The following is a 21,521-nucleotide window of genomic DNA, read 5'->3' as shown; positions in this document are numbered from 1 at the left end:
GAGAGCAAGTGGACGTGCTACGAGATACCCTTAGTGGTATCTCGAAGCGTTAGTGGAGCTGGTGCCGACGCGAGCTCCGTTGTCAGAGGAATCTTGGCAAATACGTTAGTTCATAGCAAAGAAGACAGTCATCAATCCATTCACGTACCACTACCGCGCTGCATGTGGCCGTTTGCCCGAGTGCGGCCAAAGCCGTTGGACGCCTCCCACTCCGGGTTCCGCGGCTGCCTCTCGGGGGGGTTCTTGATTCCATTTCCGTTTGCGCTGGGCCGCTGGCTGCCAATAGCCCCAGGGGTATTGCGGGCCTGAGACTGCAGCGAGCTGGCCTCGAAGGGAGACAGGCTCAAACCGCTGAGGCCGCTAACGAGGCCGTTGTCGTTCTTTCCCGGAGTGCTGGGGTTGCCGCTCTGCGACTGGCTGCCGTTGCTGAGGTAGTCGCCAAACCGGGCCGTGGAGGTCGGGGCAATGCTGCTCAAGCCGCTGCCGGGAGCAAGGTAGCTCGATGACGCCTGAGAAGGGCTAGGGGTGAAGGAGCGCAGGTCGGCAAAGCTCTTGGCAGCTCGCAGGTTGTTGGGGATTCCGCTTCCGTCCGGGCTGCCGGGGAGCTCGAGCGTGGGCCCGTGTCGCCCAACGAGGTGGCCATAGGTGCTGCTGGATGCGCGAGACTCCCGGTCGGCGGCAAAGTCGAAGGTGGCGGCTCGGCTCAGGCCTCGCTTGTGAACATCGAGGCTGCTGGCAGGGGGTGTCTGGAGGTTGGCCGTGGGCGAGGGCTGCTGTCGCTTGAGCACCGTCAGCTGTCGTGAGTCGGCCTCGCCGATGGACTGGTGCTCGAGGCCCATGTGGTGGGCCAGGATGTGGATGCATCGTCGATGCTCAGGGGCAATTCCAGGAGGAAAGACGAGAATCTCCCGGCTGTCGTCCCTTCGGAACATGGCAAGCTCGGTGTAGAACTCGAGCGTCTGGGGGTCATTCATATCAATATCACCTGAATCAGGTATCGTTAGCATGTTGTCAGCCATCTTAACGCGAGGTCAAAGCCTACCGAGAAGAGAAGACGTAGGAGGACCAGCGGCAGCGCTGGCGGTGCGCGGCTGGGCCTGAGACATTCCGCCCAGCGACTGGATAGAGCTCTGGTTGTGCAGCAACGGGGCGCGGTGCTGCTCCTCGAGCTGTCCTCGGCGCTCCCTCTTTTCCCTCTCAATGCGCTCGCGCTCCGCCTCGGGCAGCATCTTCTTGTACTCGACCCGCAGTTTCCGGCCATGGACGTCCATTCCGTTCATGGCATCAATGACAAGGCGAGTGTCGTCGGCGGACTGGAAGTTGGCAAAAGCGAGACCTCGGAAAACGCCATTGTCAAAGTGGTAGTTGAAAGCGTAAGGCTGGGGGAGGTGCATCTCCAGCATGATGGAGGCAAGCGTCTCCTTCCGGACAGCAAAGGGGATGTTTTTGATCACGATGGCCGTGGGAATGAGCTGGTCGGCATCGTTGCCGGCAGACTGGAGGCTGTTGGGAGACGGGTGAGATCCGGGGCCATCGACACGGAGGCCACCGTTGGCCAGGGCTGCGGCGCCAAGGCCGTTCGAGTACGACTGAAGGTTAGGCATGCCCATTCCGCCATGTTCGGTCCAATTCTGCATCTTTTCAGTCAGCACAAACGCCGTTGCCCCCGGCCGCGGTTCGAAAATATACATACAGTTGGCAAGGCAGCTCGGCGGTTGACGCTTCGCTGCCTTCCCGGGCCATGCACGGCGCCGCCGACAGTGGCTACGCCAGAAGCATTGTAACTCCACGATTGGTTGTTATCCATCATGTAGGTAGGCATGCTGCTAGCGGCACCAACAGTGTCCATGGCTCGGCTGCCGTAGCTGCTGGCCAGTCTATCGGTTGAGTAGAGGGCGTTCGAGGGGAGGGGCGCATCGAAGGGCCGTTGGGTCTGTCGGGGCATGGTGAGGCCGGAAGGGAAGTTGGCGTAGTTCTGTCTCGAAGAGCTGGGCGACCGGTTGGGCGCCGTGCCGTAGTCGAGGTAACTCATGTCGTGAGGCTGCTGAGCCATGTCGCAATATCCCACAGATGGCGGTGATTACAATTGCGACGCGAAAGGCCTCCAAGAATAAGCAAAATAAGGTGAATGCGGACGGAGATGCGCAATAAAAGGGGTGGAGAAGGAACACGTAATCGAAGGCGATGACGATGTTTCAGTCCAGCAGTGGAAGGTTGTACTCAGGAACGCGATAGAGACGGACGGGTTTATGGCAACATAGATGATGCCCTTGGTCGGTTCGTTCAGTCGTGACGGTCGTAACGGGTTTCGGCGAGAACCTCAGGCCAACCCAGCAAGAGAGCAGTCGTGCCGATTGCAGAGCAAAGCTTAGCTGGCGAGCTGTATGCCAGACGTGATAGGGAGCGAGGTGTCGTAGGAAGGGATCCTGGAAGCCACGACGGTTGCTGAAGCGCTAGCTTGCTGTATCCTCTTTTTCCTCTTTTTTTTTTCTCTGTTCTTCTCCTCTTTCTTCTTCTCTTAAGACGTCGCCGCGTCAGAATTCGGTCAAGGCAGATGGAGGCAGCGTCGCCAATCAAGGGTCCAAGGAGTTCTTTCCAAGAAGCTGCGTGTAGGGGTGACTTGGGAAGTCGGTGCGTGTTGATCTATGATCGATCCCCGACAGACGACGAAGCCGGCAGGATGCGCGAGAGTCTAAGGCGGAGCTCTGCACGAAACGGTCCAAAGCGTAAGTCGGCACCACCCGCGTCCACAAGATGGCAAACTGTCGCTGGTCCAGAGGGCGATGGCAGCTCCCGCACGCGGCTCTTATCAGGCGGTTGGATCGCGGACAGGCGGAGCGGCTCAGGGCAGGACGGGAGACGGCGAGCGGGAGGAGAGGCGATGAGGGCGAGGGAAGAAGGGCAAAAGACAGTTGCAGCCTCCGAGGTTGGCGAAGAGGGAGAGACGGGTTGAAGACAGGCTAAGGGAAGAAAAATTCCACGGCAGAGCATAATAACCTACTAGGGGGGGGGGGGGAGGAAGCCTCTCGGACGCCCCACTGGCGTCGACCTGGCCAGGGTACAAGTTAGATGATAGGGGCTGCCACCACGAGGGAGGTAGTACTGCTTTCGTGCATATATGACAGGGCACGGCCAATCACACTGCGCAGAGCCCCTATTCGTGGAATACCTAACGGTGCCTGTGCATCTGGTCCATTGCCTCCTTGATGCGCCAGAGCCCTGCTAACAGGTGCCGTTTTCAGAAGCACAGCATCGTGATCCGATACTCTCTTTAACTTCAGCATCTTCCGTCTTCTTGAGGGTTACTTTTTTTTTCATCTCATATTTGCCTCCGATCAATGCTTACTTGCACACTGTTTCCATCCCGTTTCATATTCGTCTTACGCTGACCATCTACCGTGCCGTTTCCGTCTCGTCTGTGCTGTCTCTGTCCAGCTCGGCCCAAACCCAACGGTTGCCGGGCACATGCACTTACGCCAGAACCAGGTATTCGCTTTACGAGACCTATCAGCTTAATGAATCTACCTGCTCAGCCGGTGCACAACAGCGGGGTAGCAGAGGTACCGGCATCCTGTCTCCAGTCTGCAGGCATTCTCGCTTATGCTCCGATTGCAGTCCCATCAATCTCATTTGGCTCTCTTCTTATTTCCTCCGCCCCCTGAGCGGCCATCGTTCTAGAAAATTGGAAGCCTGCCCCTATTCAGCGCGGCTGTTCTTATTACATACCTTGTGTATCTGCTGCGAAATGACCGGGCACTCCATCAATATCCGTGATATTGACACGGAGTCTTGGGATGGAGCTGAGGAGAGACGACCTACGAGTACATACCTACCTATGCATCAGCACTGTGTGAGTGTTTGTGTATGTGCCATGATCAACGAAACTGTGGCTTCCAGTGTGTACATGCACCGTGTGCGCCTACTGTGAGATCCGGTGATGGCATCTGCGACTCCATGGGCGCAAGGTTCAGGAATCAAGCGCAGGTGGCCAGGGTTTGTCAGTCTGAACTTTGCAGAGGATAGCCACTGTCCTGGCTTTGTATGCCCATTCAAGTCTGTTCTCCAACATGACCCTTTGCAGCTCGTATCGCCATCGCGCCCACTCCCCTGCATCACCTGGCTCGCCCTTCTCCTCTTTTCGATGCAATCGCTCGCCTGCTTTGTCGCGGTTGGACACGCACGAAACAAAGTATGGACGTAGGTTCTATGGGAGACACGCGCGCATTTCGCCTCCTTGCCTGGCCCATATACACGTATGCAGGCGCAAGGGTGCTTCGCTTTGGGGTTCAGACGCAACCACACACGTCCAGTAAGAGCCCAGTCCACGCATCTCCGGGCATCACGCTGGCCCTCTTCCCAGAGTATCTCGTCCTCTCTCCGCTTGATCAGCGGCTGCTGCACGCCACATGCGCACGGAACGCAGAGGAGATGGGATGACGCCTCAGTCGTATGGCCGTGGATCTCGTCTCTCCTCCGCATTGCATGAGCGCCCTTGGATCCTTGCATCAAACGGCGACCACTGCAGTAGAGCATCCCGCCCTAATCCCCCCTTTGGCCTGTCAACTGTGTTCTTCTTCTTCCCGTTTCACGTCAACTGCCTTCTTGCAAGGCATACAGTATCCCGTGCAGCGGACCCTTTGCGCCACGTTGTCGCCCATCAAATTTCGGGATCGTCGACATGTCCTCGCTCTAGCGGCATCTGGCATGGTCTGCCTCTGCGCCCTGAAACACGACGGATGAGTGTAATAAGACTCGCCCAGGCACGAAAGGGGGAGGCCCGAGGCAGGAAAACAGCAGTTTGACAGCGAGCACACGAATGCCAAACAGACAGACAGTGCTGGTATTGGACAGCTCTGTAGGCGTGAACTTGGCTAGAGTCCCCCTCAGTATTGATCTTCGACTTCCCCGACGAGTCGCACGAGATGGCCCAATATTGCCGCTTCCCTTTTCCTTTTTGTGCGCCAACAGCAATCATTAGTATCCATCTCTAGGTGGCAACGGTGGATAACAAGCCCTGACCTGGTCGTCTCAGTAGTTTACCTAGGTTACCTTATGTTTGGAGCAACGGAACGGCGTGGCGCTTACTACCGTAGATCCCGGCGTTTGGTTCCCTCTCCCACGATGGTCCGAGATTCACGTCGAGTACTATCACGCGGCGCAGCAGCTCAGAGTTCTAGTCTACAAAGAGCCCACATGGAATAAGAAGCACGCTGGTATACCGCCAAGAGTCGCAAAGACGCGGGCCACCTAGTCTTTTCCGATCTCAGTCTCTCATTTCCAGAAGCCTTCCTCTCATTTTACCCCCCTTAATCACTTAACCTTGAACAAACCTATCGCGATTCACAGCTACTGTACATGCTAACTCTTGACAGCTTCTCAGCCCCCCCCCAAAAAGAACAAAATATGGATCTCTGATGTGCCCACCCCAGCGATCAGGGTTGCCGCAGCGAATCGGAATCGTAGCTGGCCGAATCGGCAGGGATCCGGCACCTCGTCTCGTTTCTTTTTTGGCGCAGCTCGCTCAAGTCGGACGACAGCCTCCATCCGCCAGCCGCAATGTTGCAAAGCATCGCTTGCAGAGTCACGCGGTGCTTTATTTCTGCCATTCTCTTGAGCCCACGAGGACGAGGCCAGGCCAGCTGAGCGCCCCCCCAAATGTTGTTAAGACTTCATGATTAAATGAAGAGATGCAACTATCAGATCTTGCTTCATCGCACTGTATACATGGAGTCTTCATCCTCGAGCCCCTCATTCTAATTTTCGTTTCTTTTTCCCTTCTTTTCTTTTTCTTTGTCACTCGTGATAGTAGAGACCGAGTTCAGCCCCTTACTGCGCTTCAGTTGAGCTCTTCTTGGTCTTGCCGAATCTCCGCTGCCAACATTGGTGATTCCAAACGCCCAGACCCGGTTAGGGACGAACATGAATGGGGTATGACAACTTTACTCAACTTTCCGTATTCTGGACTTTGGACCTGCATCCCATGAGGTCGTTGTCAACAGCTGACAACTGGATGAGCTCGGAATATGAAGTGATGAGACTAGTATGTGACTGCTGCTATTCTTCGACCCAAGGTAGATGGGCAAACGAAAAAAAAAAAGGGTAACGTATCGACGTGGTCGATGCCGTGCAAAAGGGGCGATTTGTCTGAGACAGCACGGAATCTCTGCAGCCTATTGAAGACGTTGCCAGAGCAGAGACACGCAGCCAGAGGTGAGATGTAGTCTGGCTGTTTACAACGTGGGATTCCCTTTGTTTATTACCTGGTCACTACCTTTTCCCTACCTTTCTGCAGGTGGGTGGAAACAGGCAGCACAGTCACGATGAACAAGGGGCTCTGGTAGCTCTCCAGCATGTATGTCAACAATACAAGGCCGTACTCCGCCTTTATGCCCGCAAAAACCGGCAGCAGCCTGCATATTCCCGTGTCTAGTTGGATCGGCTCATGATGGTGGAAAATGGGGAGCTTTCTGCATGTGCCGAAGCTGTAGTGGCTTTGCGGCGGCTTTGGTGAGTTCCCGATATATAAGGTAGCCATCGTGGCGCCTGAATAAATCCACAGGGGCCCCTGAGTGGCCGTCTAGGTGTGCAGGGTAGATCCAGGCAAGATTAAAAGCTGGCAAACTATCTAGGACATCTCGACTTTCGACAATGAAATGGCCAAATCACTAGATGCTGACAGGAGGTTTGTACCAGTATCGTGGTGGAAGTTACCACAGTCATGCAGGCGTGATACGGGGGCCGACACGATGCCGTCTCTATCTGGCTTTACGACTTGGCTTCTGCAGTCGGGAATCCCACATCAGCTAGCCAATATCCTGCAGCGGGCGAGACAAAGCATCTCTTGTATGCTATTTGAGTGGTCTGGCAGTGTGTCTCGCGCCGTACTTCGCAGTCGATCCGAATCCCCTTTGAACAAGGATTACATCAAGAGCAAGGGTCCGATTTGCGAGTCCGTCTTGTCCGCATCCGCCGATCATCATTAATTCTCTGATACATGTTACCTAGTTGCTGTTCGCCAACCCAGTCTGTTCATCCCACATGCATTTGCTGATGTGAATCGAGCGCTGGTCGCACCGAGTACTGATGACCGCCGTTAGGCTGCTAGTTGAACATCGTTCCATCTGCCGGTGCGCATCGGATCCAGAGTCCGCAGCTTCGAGAGCCAAACCTGCAAGTCCCCGTTGTTGCTATTGCTTTGTTGTAGCCGCTGCAAGGCCACTGTGTAGTCCGAAAGAGCCTCGTAGATCCACTTGATGTCATCGTAGTCTTCCAGCAGGTCCTTTATCTCCTCGATTTCATGCTTCAGGTAGGCAACCCTTTCGTCAACGGTCAAGTTTGGCGCGATGCTTGGTCTATTTCCATCTCCCACGATTTGAGATACCAGGAACTGGTGATAGTACCATAAGCTCTGGTCTTCCGGGCCGACGTTCAAAGCATCCCGTACGAGATCCAGCTCCTGGGTGAGAAACTCCGCTCGAGCCTTGTCATCGGCACCTCGCTGTGCCAGAACTTTGGGAATCAGCTGGCTCCGGTTATGCCACGCAGAAAAGTTGGATAGGCTCTGTCGGATCATCTTGGTCGTATACGCAAACTCCTCCTCGGCCATGCTCCTGCCGTCGAGATCGGGGCTCTCCAGCTTGGCCACCACAAGCCTCCTATATCCCCAGGCATGGAAGTTGCGCTGGTCCTTGTTCAGCATCTTGGATACCAGGCCCAGCTCTGTCTCCCAGATCTTGCGCGCGACTGGGCGAGGTAGTCGCTGGATGGCCTGCGATAGAAGCCATTGCCGGAAATTCCAGATCCAGTAGCACTTTGGAAATTCCATGAGCAGCGGCATGGTGAAGGCGATTTCGGTCTGCAGCACATCGCCGTCCGTTTGCTGGTTCTTGGTCTCTGATGTCTCTGGTGTCTCAGCTTGCGCATCTGATGTTGTTTGATGCGCTGCTCCGGATAACCGACAAGCCAGCAGACAGCGGCGTCGGACGTTCCATATGGTGTAGTATTCGGGGTTTTGGCGGAGGAGCTTGGTGGTAAGATCGAAGAGATGCGAGTCGTAGGTTCCGGCCGCTACCTGTGTGCGTATCTGGTTTTCGAGACTGCGGTACTTTTCAATCTTTTCGAGATCTTGCAGCCGCTGCTCTTCGGTACGTATTCGGGTGGTGCGGGTGACGCCGTGCTGTTGTCGCAGCCTTGTCAGTCAGCAGTCATGTCGACAGAACAGAGAGAGGCATGAGATGGGAATAAGACGTGACTGGGGAAAGCCTTACGCTTGCCATGTTGCAGTTTCGAGCTCTCTTGTTGTTTGAGCGTGTCTTTACTCTTTAGGTTTTGGAGGATAAACAAGCGATGATGCGTGGAGTCTAGTCAGAGGAAGCTGACTTCAATCTAGCCTCGTACCTTTGGTGGGATGATGAAGCTCTCCCATGATGCGCGATCCCTCCCAGTACAAAGCACAAGTACAGCTCGCGGCCAACGGATGGTCCGTGCGCTGCACTTGGAGTGACGTCTGGCTAAGGCAGCCAAGCCAAATACGGCATTCTATGCTCTTACAGTACATACAGCGGATAGCTATGGGTGATCTGTTTGCTATATCTTTTTTGAGTGAGCCTGTCCCTAGGCTTGCCTAGAGATTACGACGGCATTATCTGCTGTAGGAATTGGTGTATCTTGATGGTTTGATTTGAGACCAAATAACAGAGTAACAGCATGGCCAGCGGAATCATGCCTCGGCTGACATAAACCAAGTCTGGTGGCTTGGGCTCCCGCAGTCGGCAAATAGCCGGGCCTTAGCCATGCATGCGCCACAGCCCGCAGCCACAGCGGGACAATGCCAACTCTAGTCGCCGAGTTAGAAACGCTTTAATCATGCAGACAATGAACTCCAGGCTCATCAAGGCTCACGATGCTCTCTCACGCTGGCAACTCGCACAGGCCCAGACGGGCCAGATGAGCTTCTTGTCATGATCCTATCCTTCTCACTTGTCATCTTTCCAACCGCTATGGGGTAGCCCAAGGCATTGGCACCGCTGCTCTGCTCGCAGCCCAGCAGCTTGGTCAGTATACCCTCACGCCATCAGTCGCCGTCGGCAGTGGTTTCTCTGCTCTGGCGATGCCTCTACGATGATTCGCTGAGTTTGTCTCCTCGAGACCATCTCAGAAGTCATCTTTCAGCATCTTCTTCGAGCTGTTTGCAGCCCTTACCCCCCGACTGATGGCCAGCGCTGCTCTCTCTGCCTGCCACCATCTCGAGCTGCCTGCGAATGCGCCAGTGGCGGCCAGCCTTCGGATATACTGCGGCTGTTTAGCCTCGGGACAATCCAGTCCAGCATCACTGCGAGACACACTCGACCCGACCGGACACGCAGCGCAGCAGCACAGGCAAACAGGCAGCACTCGGTCGCTGTTGGGGCCGGCTAGTCGCCCCCTAGCAACTGATTTTCGGGGAGGCTGGGGGAGTGCTGGAGCCCATTCCGCCGCATTACAGCGAGGTGAGGCCAACAGCAACAGGCACCCCAGCAGAAGGCTGGCTCTTCCTTGCAGCGGGCCTTTCCCCAAGCCCAAGCCCAGGACCAAGACCAAGGCGGAAAAAAAAAAAAACATGACAACAACTGGACTGCCCGCTTGCGTCGATTTGCGGCCAGCTTAATAAATTTCTGCCACCACACCAGCGCCTCGACCAAACATCCCACCTCCCGACTGCATCATCACCACCTCCGCACGCGCTTCAGCCTCCGCTCCCGCTCGTCGCCTCTCGCAATCCATCTCGACGCATCCGCACCCGCATCTGCAACCTACATCACCGTCCCGTCCCGCATCAATACCAACGACGCAATGGCTGGAGGCAAGGGCAAGTCTTCTGGAGGAAAGAGCTCCGGCGGTAAGACGAGCGCCGAGGGAAACAAGAAGCAGCAGAGCCACTCGGCCAGAGCTGGTCTCCAGGTGAGTTTTCGGTGCTCGACGGCCTCAGCAGCTCGTTGTTCGTGCTTTTCCCCGACCGACCCGGCCCGGATCCCCTCGCCCTGCTTGATGCCCAAACGGTTTGCGCGCATGCACGCCCGCCTGCACATCCTGCGAGTCCCGCTTTAGCTTCCAACCTCCCCGCGACGTCCCTGTCGGACGAGTTTTCGACCAGACGCGTTCGCCGGTCGCTCGCGGCCGCTTCTTCGAACCGGCATGGGAATGCAGAGGCATGCTGGTGATGGACCTCGCAAGATTCAGGCCGCGCAATTGTGTCACCGTGCGGAACTCTGACGTTTTGGGAGCTCGGTTGCCTAGTCGCGTTGCTGGGCGCAGGGAGGGGAGAGAACTCTTTTTCACTCAACGCTCGAGAGTCACCCATCAGACGGCGGTCTTTTCTGGGGCCTCAACCATGATGTGAAGCGTTACTAACCATCGCCTTGTTCCGGCGCATATAGTTCCCCTGCGGTCGTGTCAAGCGTTTCCTCAAGCAAAACACCCAAAACAAGATGCGAGTCGGCGCCAAGGCTGCCGTGTACGTCACAGCCGTTCTCGAGTATCTGACTGCCGAAGTGCTGGAACTGGCAGGCGTAAGTTGTCCCTTGCCCGTGTATCTCGCTCGGCGAAGGCTAACCGTCACGCAGAACGCAGCCAAGGACCTCAAGGTCAAGCGCATTACTCCTCGCCATCTCCAGCTGGCCATCCGTGGCGACGAAGAGCTCGATACGCTAATCCGCGCTACCATCGCCTTCGGTGGTGTGCTGCCTCACATCAACCGCGCCCTCCTCCTCAAGGTCGAGCAGAAGAAGAAGGCCAAGGCTTTGGAAGCGTAAACGCCTTCGATCTGCCTCTCTCTCCTCTCCCGCGCACGAATCGCTCTTCTCTCTCTCTTTAATGCCTTGAATACCTTTTGTTCGGATCCCGGGGTCCTTGTTGGGGATGGGTTGGGAAATGCGGATATGCAAAGTTTTTGTCATTTGATCTTTTCTGCAGAGAAATCCAAACCTGTCACTGGGCATGAGACCGGGCGCGGTTTGGACAGCTGTGCAGGCTCTGGACGCACGGCAGCCAAGGACAAGAGACTGACAGATGGGCTGCACCGCCATTTCTCTGTCTGTTAGTCGATCGTTCTTTCTTGCCGTGCAAGCCATGTACAACAGTTGTTTTTGTTTGGTTTCTTTGTTTGACGGTGCTCGACGATGTTTGGAGATGTCGGTGATGCAGTTATAGGTGACGAAAACAGCTTGATGGGCGGCTGACGCATGCCAAAGATTATCTTGGGGTTATCTTTGAAACTACAAATGGAGAAAAAAAAAAGGACACGACGCGTTTTCTTATTGCGTGCATCAAACGTCGCCAACCTGTTCGTGAGGCCCTTTGTGGACATAGCGGCGCTGCCCAACCGCGTCCAGGGCAGCAAGCCAGCGGTTGGAGGAGGGCGGCAAGGCTCCGAGATATGAGGATGATGGGACGAGACAGCATGTCGGAGGAATGGGCAATGTTGGAAGAGGTGGCCACCGGCGGGGGTTCGGTGAGAGGGATAGCATATCCGTAACCTATACCCTGGTCAAGCCCGTTCGGTAGAGATTTCCATTCCTTCAATAACACCACTCTTCCCGGTTCACCATTCATTCTAATTGCCTACCGGCATACTGATGCATCATGCTTTTTACATATATACCTATGCTTTCACCGAGTTCCCCCTCCATGTAGGCTCCGGAAGCTGGCAATCCCGGTATTGTAGCCCAGACTCGTGCCCGATTCTTGCCAAGCAATGGCTTTTCATAGACGACATTACATCCTTACCCTGAAGTTCAGCAAGCAGAAGCAGAGAATAGCCGGAATATATTGGCCAAGATTCTTATAGCTAGATTACAGCAATCAAAAGATATACGATGAAGATACTGCTCATTCAGACGAATGTCTATCCCTCGAAAATGGCAACATCCGCAACGCACGTCGAGGGGAGCCGCAACTTCAAAGACGGCTCTACCTTGACCAAGGTAGTTCTAATACCTCGCCCGATTGTAGAAGAGTTGAAATGTAGTCGCCCATCCACAGCCCATGTATGCAACATCCCACACCTTTCCACGTTGGTGTCTCGCCCTTTTCCGCATCTGGATTGACGCACGTCGAGACATCTATCCAAGCTTGGCATAATGCTGTACTCACAATGTCAACAAGACAATGCCCTGTCGTTTGCTAATTCATATAGCGTCTATGCTTTGTACGAAAGCCATATACCTGTTAGTGACAAAACAAAGATGGGGCGAGAAAGACCTTCCTTCTCTTGACAATGACAAAGGCATATGGGGACAGTGGTGCAATTGCTGCCATTTTGGTACGCAATATCAAAGAAAGGAGATTGAGTCCTTTCAGCAACTCCAAGCATGTCACCACGTCATATATATATGTATCCAATCAGCTTGGGGATATCTTCAGTTACAGGGTACAGAGTAATCATCTGAAGCATCGACGTCTATGTAGCATCTCTAGGACTGCTTGCCGCAAAAGCATGCCTCAATGCTTCTTGCTGCTGATGCTGCTGCTGATGTTGTTGGCGTCGGTGTCGTTATTGCTGGTGGTGGTGCTGGTGTTGCTGGTGTTGCCGGTGGTTGTGGTACAATGTAAGTGATGGCAGTACTTTGCTTTCTCGCAAGCCACAAGAAGAAGACATCAGACGTACGATTGCTCAGGTAGGTGATCCCAGGCCGAGCCAAGTAAACCAGCAGCCAAGAAAATTGGTGGTTGACCATGACGTTGACGTCTCGCTCGAGTCGCCGCGTTAACCCCCCCCCTGCCTTTGCTGGCCCCGACGCCGTTGCATGTATCTTGATGCAAGAGTCGCATCACCGACAGCGGCGAGTAACAGAATGTCGCTCGTGTTATGACATCGTTGACCGATGATTGACTGGTTGATCCAAGTGGAAGCTCCAGAAGAAGGATAACACATCACAGAACCCCTATTAAAGGCCGTGATTGCTGACTTTTGGCCCTTGCGAGACTTGATGAGATGCTTTGTGACATTCCAATACCACTGCTGTGCTTGGGCATCTTTGTTGTGAAGCGGTAGGTAAGGACTTGACTGAGTTAAGAGTCCTCGACTAGTTCAAAGCCTCGATATTGGCACCACTGTCTGAGAGGTCGGGAAACAAGGGCCCTTCCTAGTCCAGCGAGAGCGGACAGACAAAGGACTCTGCAGCTTTGGGGTGGGTTTGGTGGAAGAAACCCTGTCAAAGTGCTTTTGGAGCGCCTGCTGGGTGAGACGGACTCTTGATGTCGTTTGCTTTTTTTTTCTTTTTTTTTTCTTTTCGAAAACTTGTACCGTAGTAACCCAAGATGGGAGAGGGGAACTGCAAATCCAATCACCCCTGTCCCCTGACAGGCGTCGAGCTTGTCTGAGGCATCTGTCATGAATGCCGCCGCTTCATTGCTCTTGAGTATCGCGGCCTTGCCGTCAGCCGGCAATACAAATGTGCAGTCGTATCCCTGATAATGTGATCAGCTTCGGCCGCAAGTCTGCTTTTACTCTTCAGCGAACTCCTGCGCGCTTTTCATCATCAAGTGGTGTATGAAGCCCGTTATTGCCTCCGCTTCTTCGTAGGCGGGATACGGAAACCGACAGGAAACTGGCCCTGGTCGGGGCCGGGGCCGGGGCGTGGCCTTGGGAGACACTTGCATTGCAACGCTGAGTACCTTTACCTTACAGGTTAGATCATGTAACGTACATCGATATATGTACGTTGTCTAGAAACTTACCCGCTTGGCTGAGCATCCATTCGTCGAATACTCTGAAAAGATCAACAACGGTCTGTCGACGCCATGATACAACATCCCGGTCATCATAGACATCGTCAGGTAGTGCCCGATGGTCTGTTGTCCCGCGGTGCAGTAATAGGGATTTCCCTGCCTCGATTCCACTTTAGACGGCAATCCAAACGATCACTGGCAGCCTTGAGAAAGCAGTCCGAACAAATAGTCTATGCTCCCCCCGCGCGTCCTCGACAAAGACATTAGATTGGTGAATTAGCCGTGGCATCGAACGGTAAGACGGCATGAGCGTACACAACATCTTTGGGGGGCACTATGTGTATGCCATCCATGGATCCGTTGTCTGTTCCAGTCTCTTCAGACCCCCGGACCAATCATCCCATCATCATCTTCGTCGTTGTCGTTGCAAACTCTTTGCCACCGTCATCGTCACGTTTTGTGGTTGTCTGAATGCCCCCGGCTCCCAGAAGCCAACTGGCCAGAAGAAGGGAACTGTGGGGCCTGCCTTGTGTTGCTAATATTCTCTTGCTTTGGCGTTTGCAGGGCTGGTTGAACCAACTGTGGCCTTCTAGGACATGTTGCTGGTTGTGTCCGACGTGGTATAGAGTTGTCTGAAGTTGCGCTTTGTTGAAGACGTCTGGAGATGGATAATCAGCCTCGGTCGAAAGGTCGCCAAGTTGCGTATTTGAAGCAGTCGCAGGTATGAAAGAAAGAATGCACAAACCCCGTCAATCGTAAGATCATAGCGGGTGTCTGAGGATGAAATGGAGTTCGTCAGATTGATGGTCCTGCTTCCCTGGCTCTGATGCAGTGCCTTTATCCTCTAGAGTATAAGAGTAGGTCTACTTGGTAAAAGACTGGTAGATGGGGAGAATATGATACAGGTTCTTCAATCCTTGGAAAGGAGAGCGTGTCGTCTTGTGGCTTCTGGGTGTCCGACACGGTTTGGCCGCATCCCTGTCGTAAAAGGTGAACATGGCTTGTCCACTACTTTGTCGTCGTTTCCATCGTCACGGCATGTTGAAGATCACAGAACATGGCGAAGCATGAAGAAGAAGACGAAACCAAGTCGCAGGGAGAGCTGAGATTCTTGACACGTGGTGCAAAGAGTAGAGCTAAACGCAGGCACGAAAAGAGAAAAACTTTATTAGCCTGGTAATAACAGGGGGGTATCTACTCCTTTTCGAGTCCGCTAACTACAAACATAAGACAAACACAAAGCATAAACGTGGCGTAGAAGCCAAAAGCCAATCTTGATCCTTCTGTCCCAAACCATGAACCATCCCCCCTTTTCGCCCGTCGCCCCGGCGATGGCTCCTCCTCCATGCCCCGACTACATTACCTTAGATGAACCTGTCTGCGGGCCTCCAGGCTGGGTTCAGGGGAGACGGCCTCCGTACGTGCTCGATCCTGCGCCGTCTGGCCGGCTTGGGAGACGACGACTTGTTCCTCGCCGCTCTCGCGGGACTCGGTGAGGACAGCCGCGGAGATGGAAGGGGAGGGGGAGCCGCTGCAGAGGGGCTGGCCAAGGGGTCACACGACAAGAGATGATCCGCAAAGGATGACAAGGGGCCGGCTGCGGAGCCATTGTCCGCCGAGGGACGAGAGTCCATCGGCACTGGAACGACGCCCGCGTTCTGGGCCTGGGCCTGGGCCTGGTTGGCGGCGGCGCCGGGATGAGGCTGTCCGGCCTCGACGAGGGCCCCGTGCGCCTCGATGTGTCGGCGCCAGTCGAAGTCGGCTCGCCATCCGGCGGCCTCGAACTGGACGGTGCAGCACAGCCTGTTTGCCGGCTGGCCCTCGCGCCGGGAGCATCTTGCATGGCCGCACTGGACGTCGAGGCACTTGGCGGAGGACAGGGGCCAGCAGCAGCCACACATGTGGCATCGCCACGACCACCTGCCGGGAGTGGCCGGGGCGGCGGGGGGACGCGCGGGAGCTGCGGCCGCGGGAATCGGGATGGGTGCGGTGGCCATTGCGAGTTGTTTGTCTGGTCCTTTGTCGACGATGGTGATGATGTACTGAGATGGTCTAGGTTAGACAAGTTACGACGTGGGGTGATGTCGAAGACGATGGTCTTGCTCGAAGGAGGAGAGGAGTATGTTGTCGAGAGCCTTGGAGAAGGAGGATCGACGATGGATGAGCTTTGTACAAGTTGAAGCTCAGCGAAGAATAGAAGTCTTTGGTCGTGACCAGCTGTCGATTGATATGTGGACAACGGCTAGGGAGACGTCAGCTGTAAGTTTCTGCAGAGTAATTCCAAGAGTGTGCGTTGTTCTACAGCTGAGAGTGAATTGCAAGAAAGAAGGACTGTGATGGGAATAATCATGGGAAGATGCTCGACCCTTTTATCTCTCGGCTTTGGGTCAACTTGATCTGATGCTGCTGCTTTGTTGTGTTTTAAGTTTGAGGCGCATCATGAGATAGAGTTTGGTGCTGTAGAGGCCAAGCGGAATAGGGGGGCTAGCCGCAGCTGGTCTTCACTTTGAGGCGTAGATGAGTCTAGCCGCTTGCTGTTAACTTGCTTCTTGTGACAAGAGAGATCGTTTTGCAATTTTTGAGAGTGAAGCACAAAATCTAGCGTACATATATATATATATATATATATATCATAACTAATACTGCAGGAAAAGTAAAGCGTGGTTGAGCAGTCTAAGCGGCTGAGCGTCGTAGTTGATTTGATTTGCACAGAATACAGAGCCAAATAGACAGACTGCATGTATATACTCTATCCATCTATGAATTCATCGCAGCATTTAGCCGTGCATACCATTTTGTATCATTGGACAAGAGGAATATTACTCCCTCAACCTAGGGCTCCCACAGCCCTAAACAATCACGCTTCCTTAACTCCCAGCGGAAACCGCTTCCACACTGTGTCACCTCCGTGACGTTCTCCCCCAAATGACCTGTCCGCTAACGAGGTTGACGGCGGGGACCGGGGAAATCCTTGTGGCCGTCAATGACCCCATGGGAAGAGGGAGAGACGGCGATGGTGATCTCTTAAGCCTGCAGAGTAGACTGCACCCACTTCACAATACCTCCCTTGGCAATGATTTCCTGGACATTAGGAGGCATCTCGCCAACCTTTTGCACCCAGGAGGTGCCATCCTGCTCCGTAATAGTAACCTGAGACCGGCGGACATCCCACAGCAGCTTCCAGCCGGTTCGACGAGTCAAAGGCTTCTCTGCATCATTCTTGTATGCTTCACGAAGCCGCTCGACCAGTTTAGGCATTTCAAGCCCAAGAAGAGCATTGTTGATACCTGTATTATTCGCATAGATTAGTGAGTGCCTTGAGGTAACATATTGCCAAGGGGGCGCCTACTATTGCGGAGAAAGATGGAGCTAAAGCTGCCGGCAACAACAAGAGGAATCTTGTTAGCCAGGATAGAAGTAGCAGCCTGTTCCCTAGAAGAGCCAGAGCCGAACGTATACCCGGCTACTAGTATGTCGTTTGGTCGAATAACATTGCGGAAATTTGTATCGTAGTTCTCCATGCACACCTCGGCCATTTGCTCTGTGGTCATGCCATCCTGGTATGTATAGCGTCCGGGATAGATACCATCAGTATTGATGCTATCATTGTCGCCTGTTGCGGTTAGCAAACAACTCTCATCTTGCGAGCATTGACCAGTTGCTTACAGAAAACAATCTCGCCCTCAATTTCCTCGGGGAAGCCTGGTACAACGTCCGTCAAAACCTCGTCTCCAGTAGCCGCTGGGCTTGCTGTTGCCTCGGCGGCGCCTTCAGCGGCGTTGATCATGCTCTCCATCTCGCCAATGAGCTTTTCAAAAGCATCTCCGGTGGAGCGAGCCTTGTCAGCTACATAATCACCGGTGCCCTCGCCAACAATGACCTTTTCAACGCCATCAGGCTTCAAGTACCACCCAGGGGAAGCGATCTGGCCTTTGATAGCACTAGCGGCAACCACCTCGGGGCTGGCGAGATAACACGATGCCTTGGGGCTTCCTAAACCAACAAATCAGTGACACTTCAGACACAAGTAAAAGCTTCGGCGGAATTACCCATGCGTCCTTTGTAGGATCTGTTGCTTGCCGATATGCCCACCTCACCTTCTTCCAGCAAGCCCTAAAGCCGAACGATTAGCAATCCCATCATGAACAGAGGGTTTCGAATACTCACACGACCCAAGCCAATGCAGGTAGCACAGCCGGGGGGAAGAAGCTCGGCCCCAGACTGAACAAGAACCTGCCAGTCACCGGCTTCCTCCGACATTCGTTGTTCAGCCACAGACGCTGGCGCAAGATAGAGCTTGACCCGGGGGTGGATCTTGGCAGGTTTGCCATCAGTACCAGCCTCGCGGAAGACGCGAGCAGCAGCTGCAAAGTCCGTGCTCCTGCCATTGGTACAACTCAAGAGATAGGCTTTGTCAACAGCGATGTTCTCAGTCTCGAGCTTTGCAACAGGGGTTGCGACGTTGACCGAGTTGGGTCCGGCAACGAAGGGTGAAAGAGTAGATCTGCGGTGTGTTTAGTTAGAATAATAGGTGGGAGCGGCACAAGGGCGTCTCTTGCTTACAGGTTCAAATAAAACTCTTTCGCGTACACAGCACCAGGATCAGCTACGAGAGGGGCCTCTAGAAGCTCATCAATCCGCTTATGATTTAGACGAGACTGGGAAGGGCTATCAGTAACTGCGGCGGCTGATGCTCTAGCACGGTACCAAGAAATAAGCGTCTTGTCCACGGGAAAGAGTCCTAGTCGACATGAGTTAGTTACCCAGCAAAGCCGCGGCCTGGAAAGGAGACGAACCTGATAGCGCCCCCCATTCGCAAGCCATGTTTGCAATGGTCAATCTTTCCGAAACGGATAGGCTTGCAAGCGTCTGCTCAGACCCCGTGAACTCGACGCACATGTTGAGCACATCGGACTTGAGGAAGGCGCAGAGCGCAATGATGACATCTTTGCCTGTAACTCCGGGTGGCAAGACGCCTGTGAATGTGACTTTTGCAATCGGCGGGACTTGCCAGAATACGGTCGAGGTCGCAAGAATGCTTGCTGCATCTGAGCGAACAATGGCGGTGCCGAGACAGCCGATGCCTCCGTAGATGGTGGAATGGCTGTCACTGGCAACTATCCCGTGTGTAAGTAGCCGACAAGAAACCCCTTTTTTCTTCCCTCCTTTTTTCTTTTTCCTTTCTGCAAGACAAGCAACATACCTGTAACTGTTCCTGGCCATGCATAGCCTTGTTCAATCATTATTTGGTGGCCAATTCCAGTCTTGGCAGGATCTGTCCCAAAAGTCAGCCGAATGCTTCGGAAAGTTGCGCCTCGGCGCTGCGAGCATACAGAAATCTATGCCATGCTTGTTGGCGAACTCCTCGATTAGACGGTATTTGCGCAGATTCTGCTCAGATTCGTTCTGCACATCGTGATCAAGTCTGGCGTCGTTAGACTAAAAACACTGTATACTGAGGTCAGATAGCGAGAAAGAGGTAGCTTACGCCATGACAACCTGGCGATTATCGCTGACCGAGCTGGCGCCCATTTCCATAAATCTAGGACATGTTAATTCGTGTATTCTCACGACGAGTTAAACTACTTACTTGGTAATGACAGGCCATGAATTGTCGTGGGTCATACTCTTGTGAGGTCTGGCAACAAACTCATGTCAGCTCGATTGCCCAGTAGGCGGACCAGTGCTAGACCAACCGCAGTATCACGTAGTCCCCAGCCCTGACTCTCCTGCCTTGGCCGAGGCCAACTGCGTGACGTTGTACTATCTTCTCGGTAAGTGTCTGGGGGTTCGTTGGAGCGGCGGAGTCTACGGAGGACTGGAGGCTAGGGGTGTTGGAGCTGGTGTAGAATCGTGACTGTCGGGCCTGTTGCTGTCGGGGATAGGTCGAGACATGGCTACGAAACAGAGCCACAGATCCCGGCAACAATCGCGAGCGTGTAATCGAGGCACGGGCCTGTCGCGTCGCAAGGACGGAGGCATTGAGCCAGGTCGCCCTCCGCTAATGAAACGCAGTCAGACATGTTTGTTGCCGGTTTTCGATGAAAGCAGGGTGAGATGGAGGGTTCGCGATTGGTGGAGCAACATACAAGCACAGCCATGGCAGTTGAAAGATGGTGTTGATGATTCCAACCCGTCCTTTTCCATGGATGACTCAAAATCTCGACAACTTGTGACGACGAGACATTCAAGTTCAATTGATTACCCAAAATTTGTTGCGGGGCGCGGAATTATCTAGCCCCGCGCTGACCAATCATAGCAATGCTATTGCAGAAAACGCAACCAACATTAAGTTACCTAGGTACTTGCCCAAGGTATCTCGACAGTTGCCATCAATACCCTGTGTACCGTAGTCATTGTTGCACGACGGAAGTCGACTAGAATCGACATTGGAGGACACGCAGTTTGCCAGAACAGGGACATCATGGTAGGGACTCATGCCGTGTACTAATCTTTCATCCCGCAGCTGGACGCATTATATCCTTGCCCTATCGCAGAACAGTTTAACTGTCAAGCAATGTTCCAACTGGCAACCAATGCCTATCTGCTTCAACCAATACAGCATAACCCCAACAACCATACTTTTCACACACGACATTTCAATTCTCATGGCGCGTTAACCCTTGATTCAGTACTTTTCTTTCTTCAAATTCGTATGCAACATTGCCCCATTGCTTGGTGCTCCAGGAACCTAACCCGGCAACAACAATCCCTCTGGGAAAAAGCACCGTTGTCCACCGTAACATGGAACTCGAGACTCACCCTGATGCATCCTCTCGGCGCCCGATCTCAATTTGTGCTTATAACCAATTTGGACCAAGTATCATTTACTTGCTGTCAACTGAAGCTGATTCTTTTTTAACCAATTCCCTCAGCTGAGTGTTGGCTTGTTGCAACTTGCTCGTAGCCAGGCCATCTGCCCGTGATCCTCTTACTTCAACTGCAGCCGCCGCCATTCTCACATGCCGTATTATTCCTTCAGTAGCAAGGGTCACCAAAGCCTGGTGTAAAAAGCCTTGTTGACATCATCATCATCCGCCGTCGTACAAACAGCATGTGTGTGTTGCTTCTCATGTACAGCGAAAGGGGGGGGCTGGGGGCCAAGGGAAACCATGTTCCTTCTCACAGCATACAAAAGCAACATCTGAAGACACTTCTCAGCTGTCCGAAAGCGTGCAGGGGAAACAATTCTGCCTTGGCCAGAAGAGGCGGCTGCGCGCATAAAGAGCACTAATAGAAGCTGTTGTTTGCTGATCGCGATGCCCCAAGTACATGGCATCCCGCAATCCGTGCAGCCAGGGCACAGGTCCTGTAAGCTTCAAAGCCAGCGCCGAAACTTTGTAGACAATCGGAATACTAGATGAGCTCCTCAATCCGACAAGAGACTCTGTAGTAGTCAACCATGATCGGAGATGCAGTATTAATAATAGCATCGCAATGGAGCAACATGAACCGCCACCCACTCGGATCGTGAACGGATCCCCTACCAAAGAATCCTCAGCTCAACCACTAAAAGTCCTCCTCCAACCGGCAATTCCGCCGCCCAGCCAACTGCTTTCTTTTCTCCATGTCCTTACATACCAAGTTCGTTCTGCAGCAGAAGAAAAACAAAAAGCCTCCGACCGGCAGGGGCCGACATGCTCAGGCTCTGCAAATCATGCCCTATCGGGAAGGTCGCAAATGTACATGTAGGCGTGAGCTGCCGGACAGGGATCTTTTGAAATGGAGTTGACGGAGACCGGCAGCTAACATTGAAAGTTCGTGGCCAAGAACTTTTCTTCTAGAGGAACAATGAGAAAAAGCCCCCCCCCCCC

At 53.7% G+C, this 21,521-nt stretch overlaps 5 protein-coding genes across 5 annotated transcripts; 1 reads left to right on the top strand and 4 right to left on the bottom strand.

The window, feature by feature from the left end:
* Positions 1-30: 30 nt before the first annotated feature.
* CCMA1212_010736 (RNA-binding post-transcriptional regulator cip2) lies at positions 31-2,053 on the bottom strand (the record flags this gene model as incomplete). Its single annotated transcript, XM_073707769.1, has 4 exons — positions 31-92; positions 149-985; positions 1,043-1,631; positions 1,694-2,053. 4 exons carry the CDS (start codon positions 2,051-2,053, stop codon positions 31-33), a joined length of 1,848 nt encoding a protein of 615 aa, XP_073553733.1.
* A 5,040-nt stretch (positions 2,054-7,093) lies between these two features.
* On the bottom strand, positions 7,094-8,276 carry CCMA1212_010735 (Geranylgeranyl transferase type-2 subunit alpha; the record flags this gene model as incomplete). Its single annotated transcript, XM_073707768.1, has 2 exons — positions 7,094-8,176; positions 8,268-8,276. 2 exons carry the CDS (start codon positions 8,274-8,276, stop codon positions 7,094-7,096), a joined length of 1,092 nt encoding a protein of 363 aa, XP_073553727.1.
* A 1,555-nt stretch (positions 8,277-9,831) lies between these two features.
* CCMA1212_010734 (Histone H2A.Z) lies at positions 9,832-10,790 on the top strand (the record flags this gene model as incomplete). The annotated part of the gene is made up of 3 exons (XM_073707767.1): positions 9,832-9,939; positions 10,416-10,547; positions 10,602-10,790. 3 exons carry the CDS (start codon positions 9,832-9,834, stop codon positions 10,788-10,790), a joined length of 429 nt encoding a protein of 142 aa, XP_073553734.1.
* A 4,281-nt stretch (positions 10,791-15,071) lies between these two features.
* Positions 15,072-15,704, bottom strand: CCMA1212_010733 (uncharacterized protein; the record flags this gene model as incomplete). Its single annotated transcript, XM_073707766.1, has 1 exon — positions 15,072-15,704. One exon carries the CDS (start codon positions 15,702-15,704, stop codon positions 15,072-15,074), a length of 633 nt encoding a protein of 210 aa, XP_073553725.1.
* A 1,027-nt stretch (positions 15,705-16,731) lies between these two features.
* Positions 16,732-19,708, bottom strand: CCMA1212_010732 (Homoaconitase; the record flags this gene model as incomplete). Its single annotated transcript, XM_073707765.1, has 12 exons — positions 16,732-16,994; positions 17,057-17,320; positions 17,374-17,700; positions 17,757-17,820; positions 17,875-18,211; positions 18,271-18,448; positions 18,504-18,824; positions 18,911-18,982; positions 19,041-19,132; positions 19,196-19,249; positions 19,298-19,345; positions 19,404-19,708. Coding segments are annotated over 12 exons (2,325 nt in total), but the record flags the coding sequence as incomplete, so codon positions are not given.
* Between the last annotated feature and the right edge of the window lie 1,813 nt (positions 19,709-21,521).

The sequence above is a fragment of the Trichoderma ghanense genome (genome assembly GCF_004382785.1).
Source record: "Trichoderma ghanense strain CCMA-1212 chromosome Unknown scaffold_30, whole genome shotgun sequence".
Classification (NCBI taxonomy): domain Eukaryota; kingdom Fungi; phylum Ascomycota; class Sordariomycetes; order Hypocreales; family Hypocreaceae; genus Trichoderma; species Trichoderma ghanense.
The sequence above is the reverse complement of the archived record's forward strand: the minus strand, read 5'-3'. Positions and strand labels throughout refer to the sequence as shown.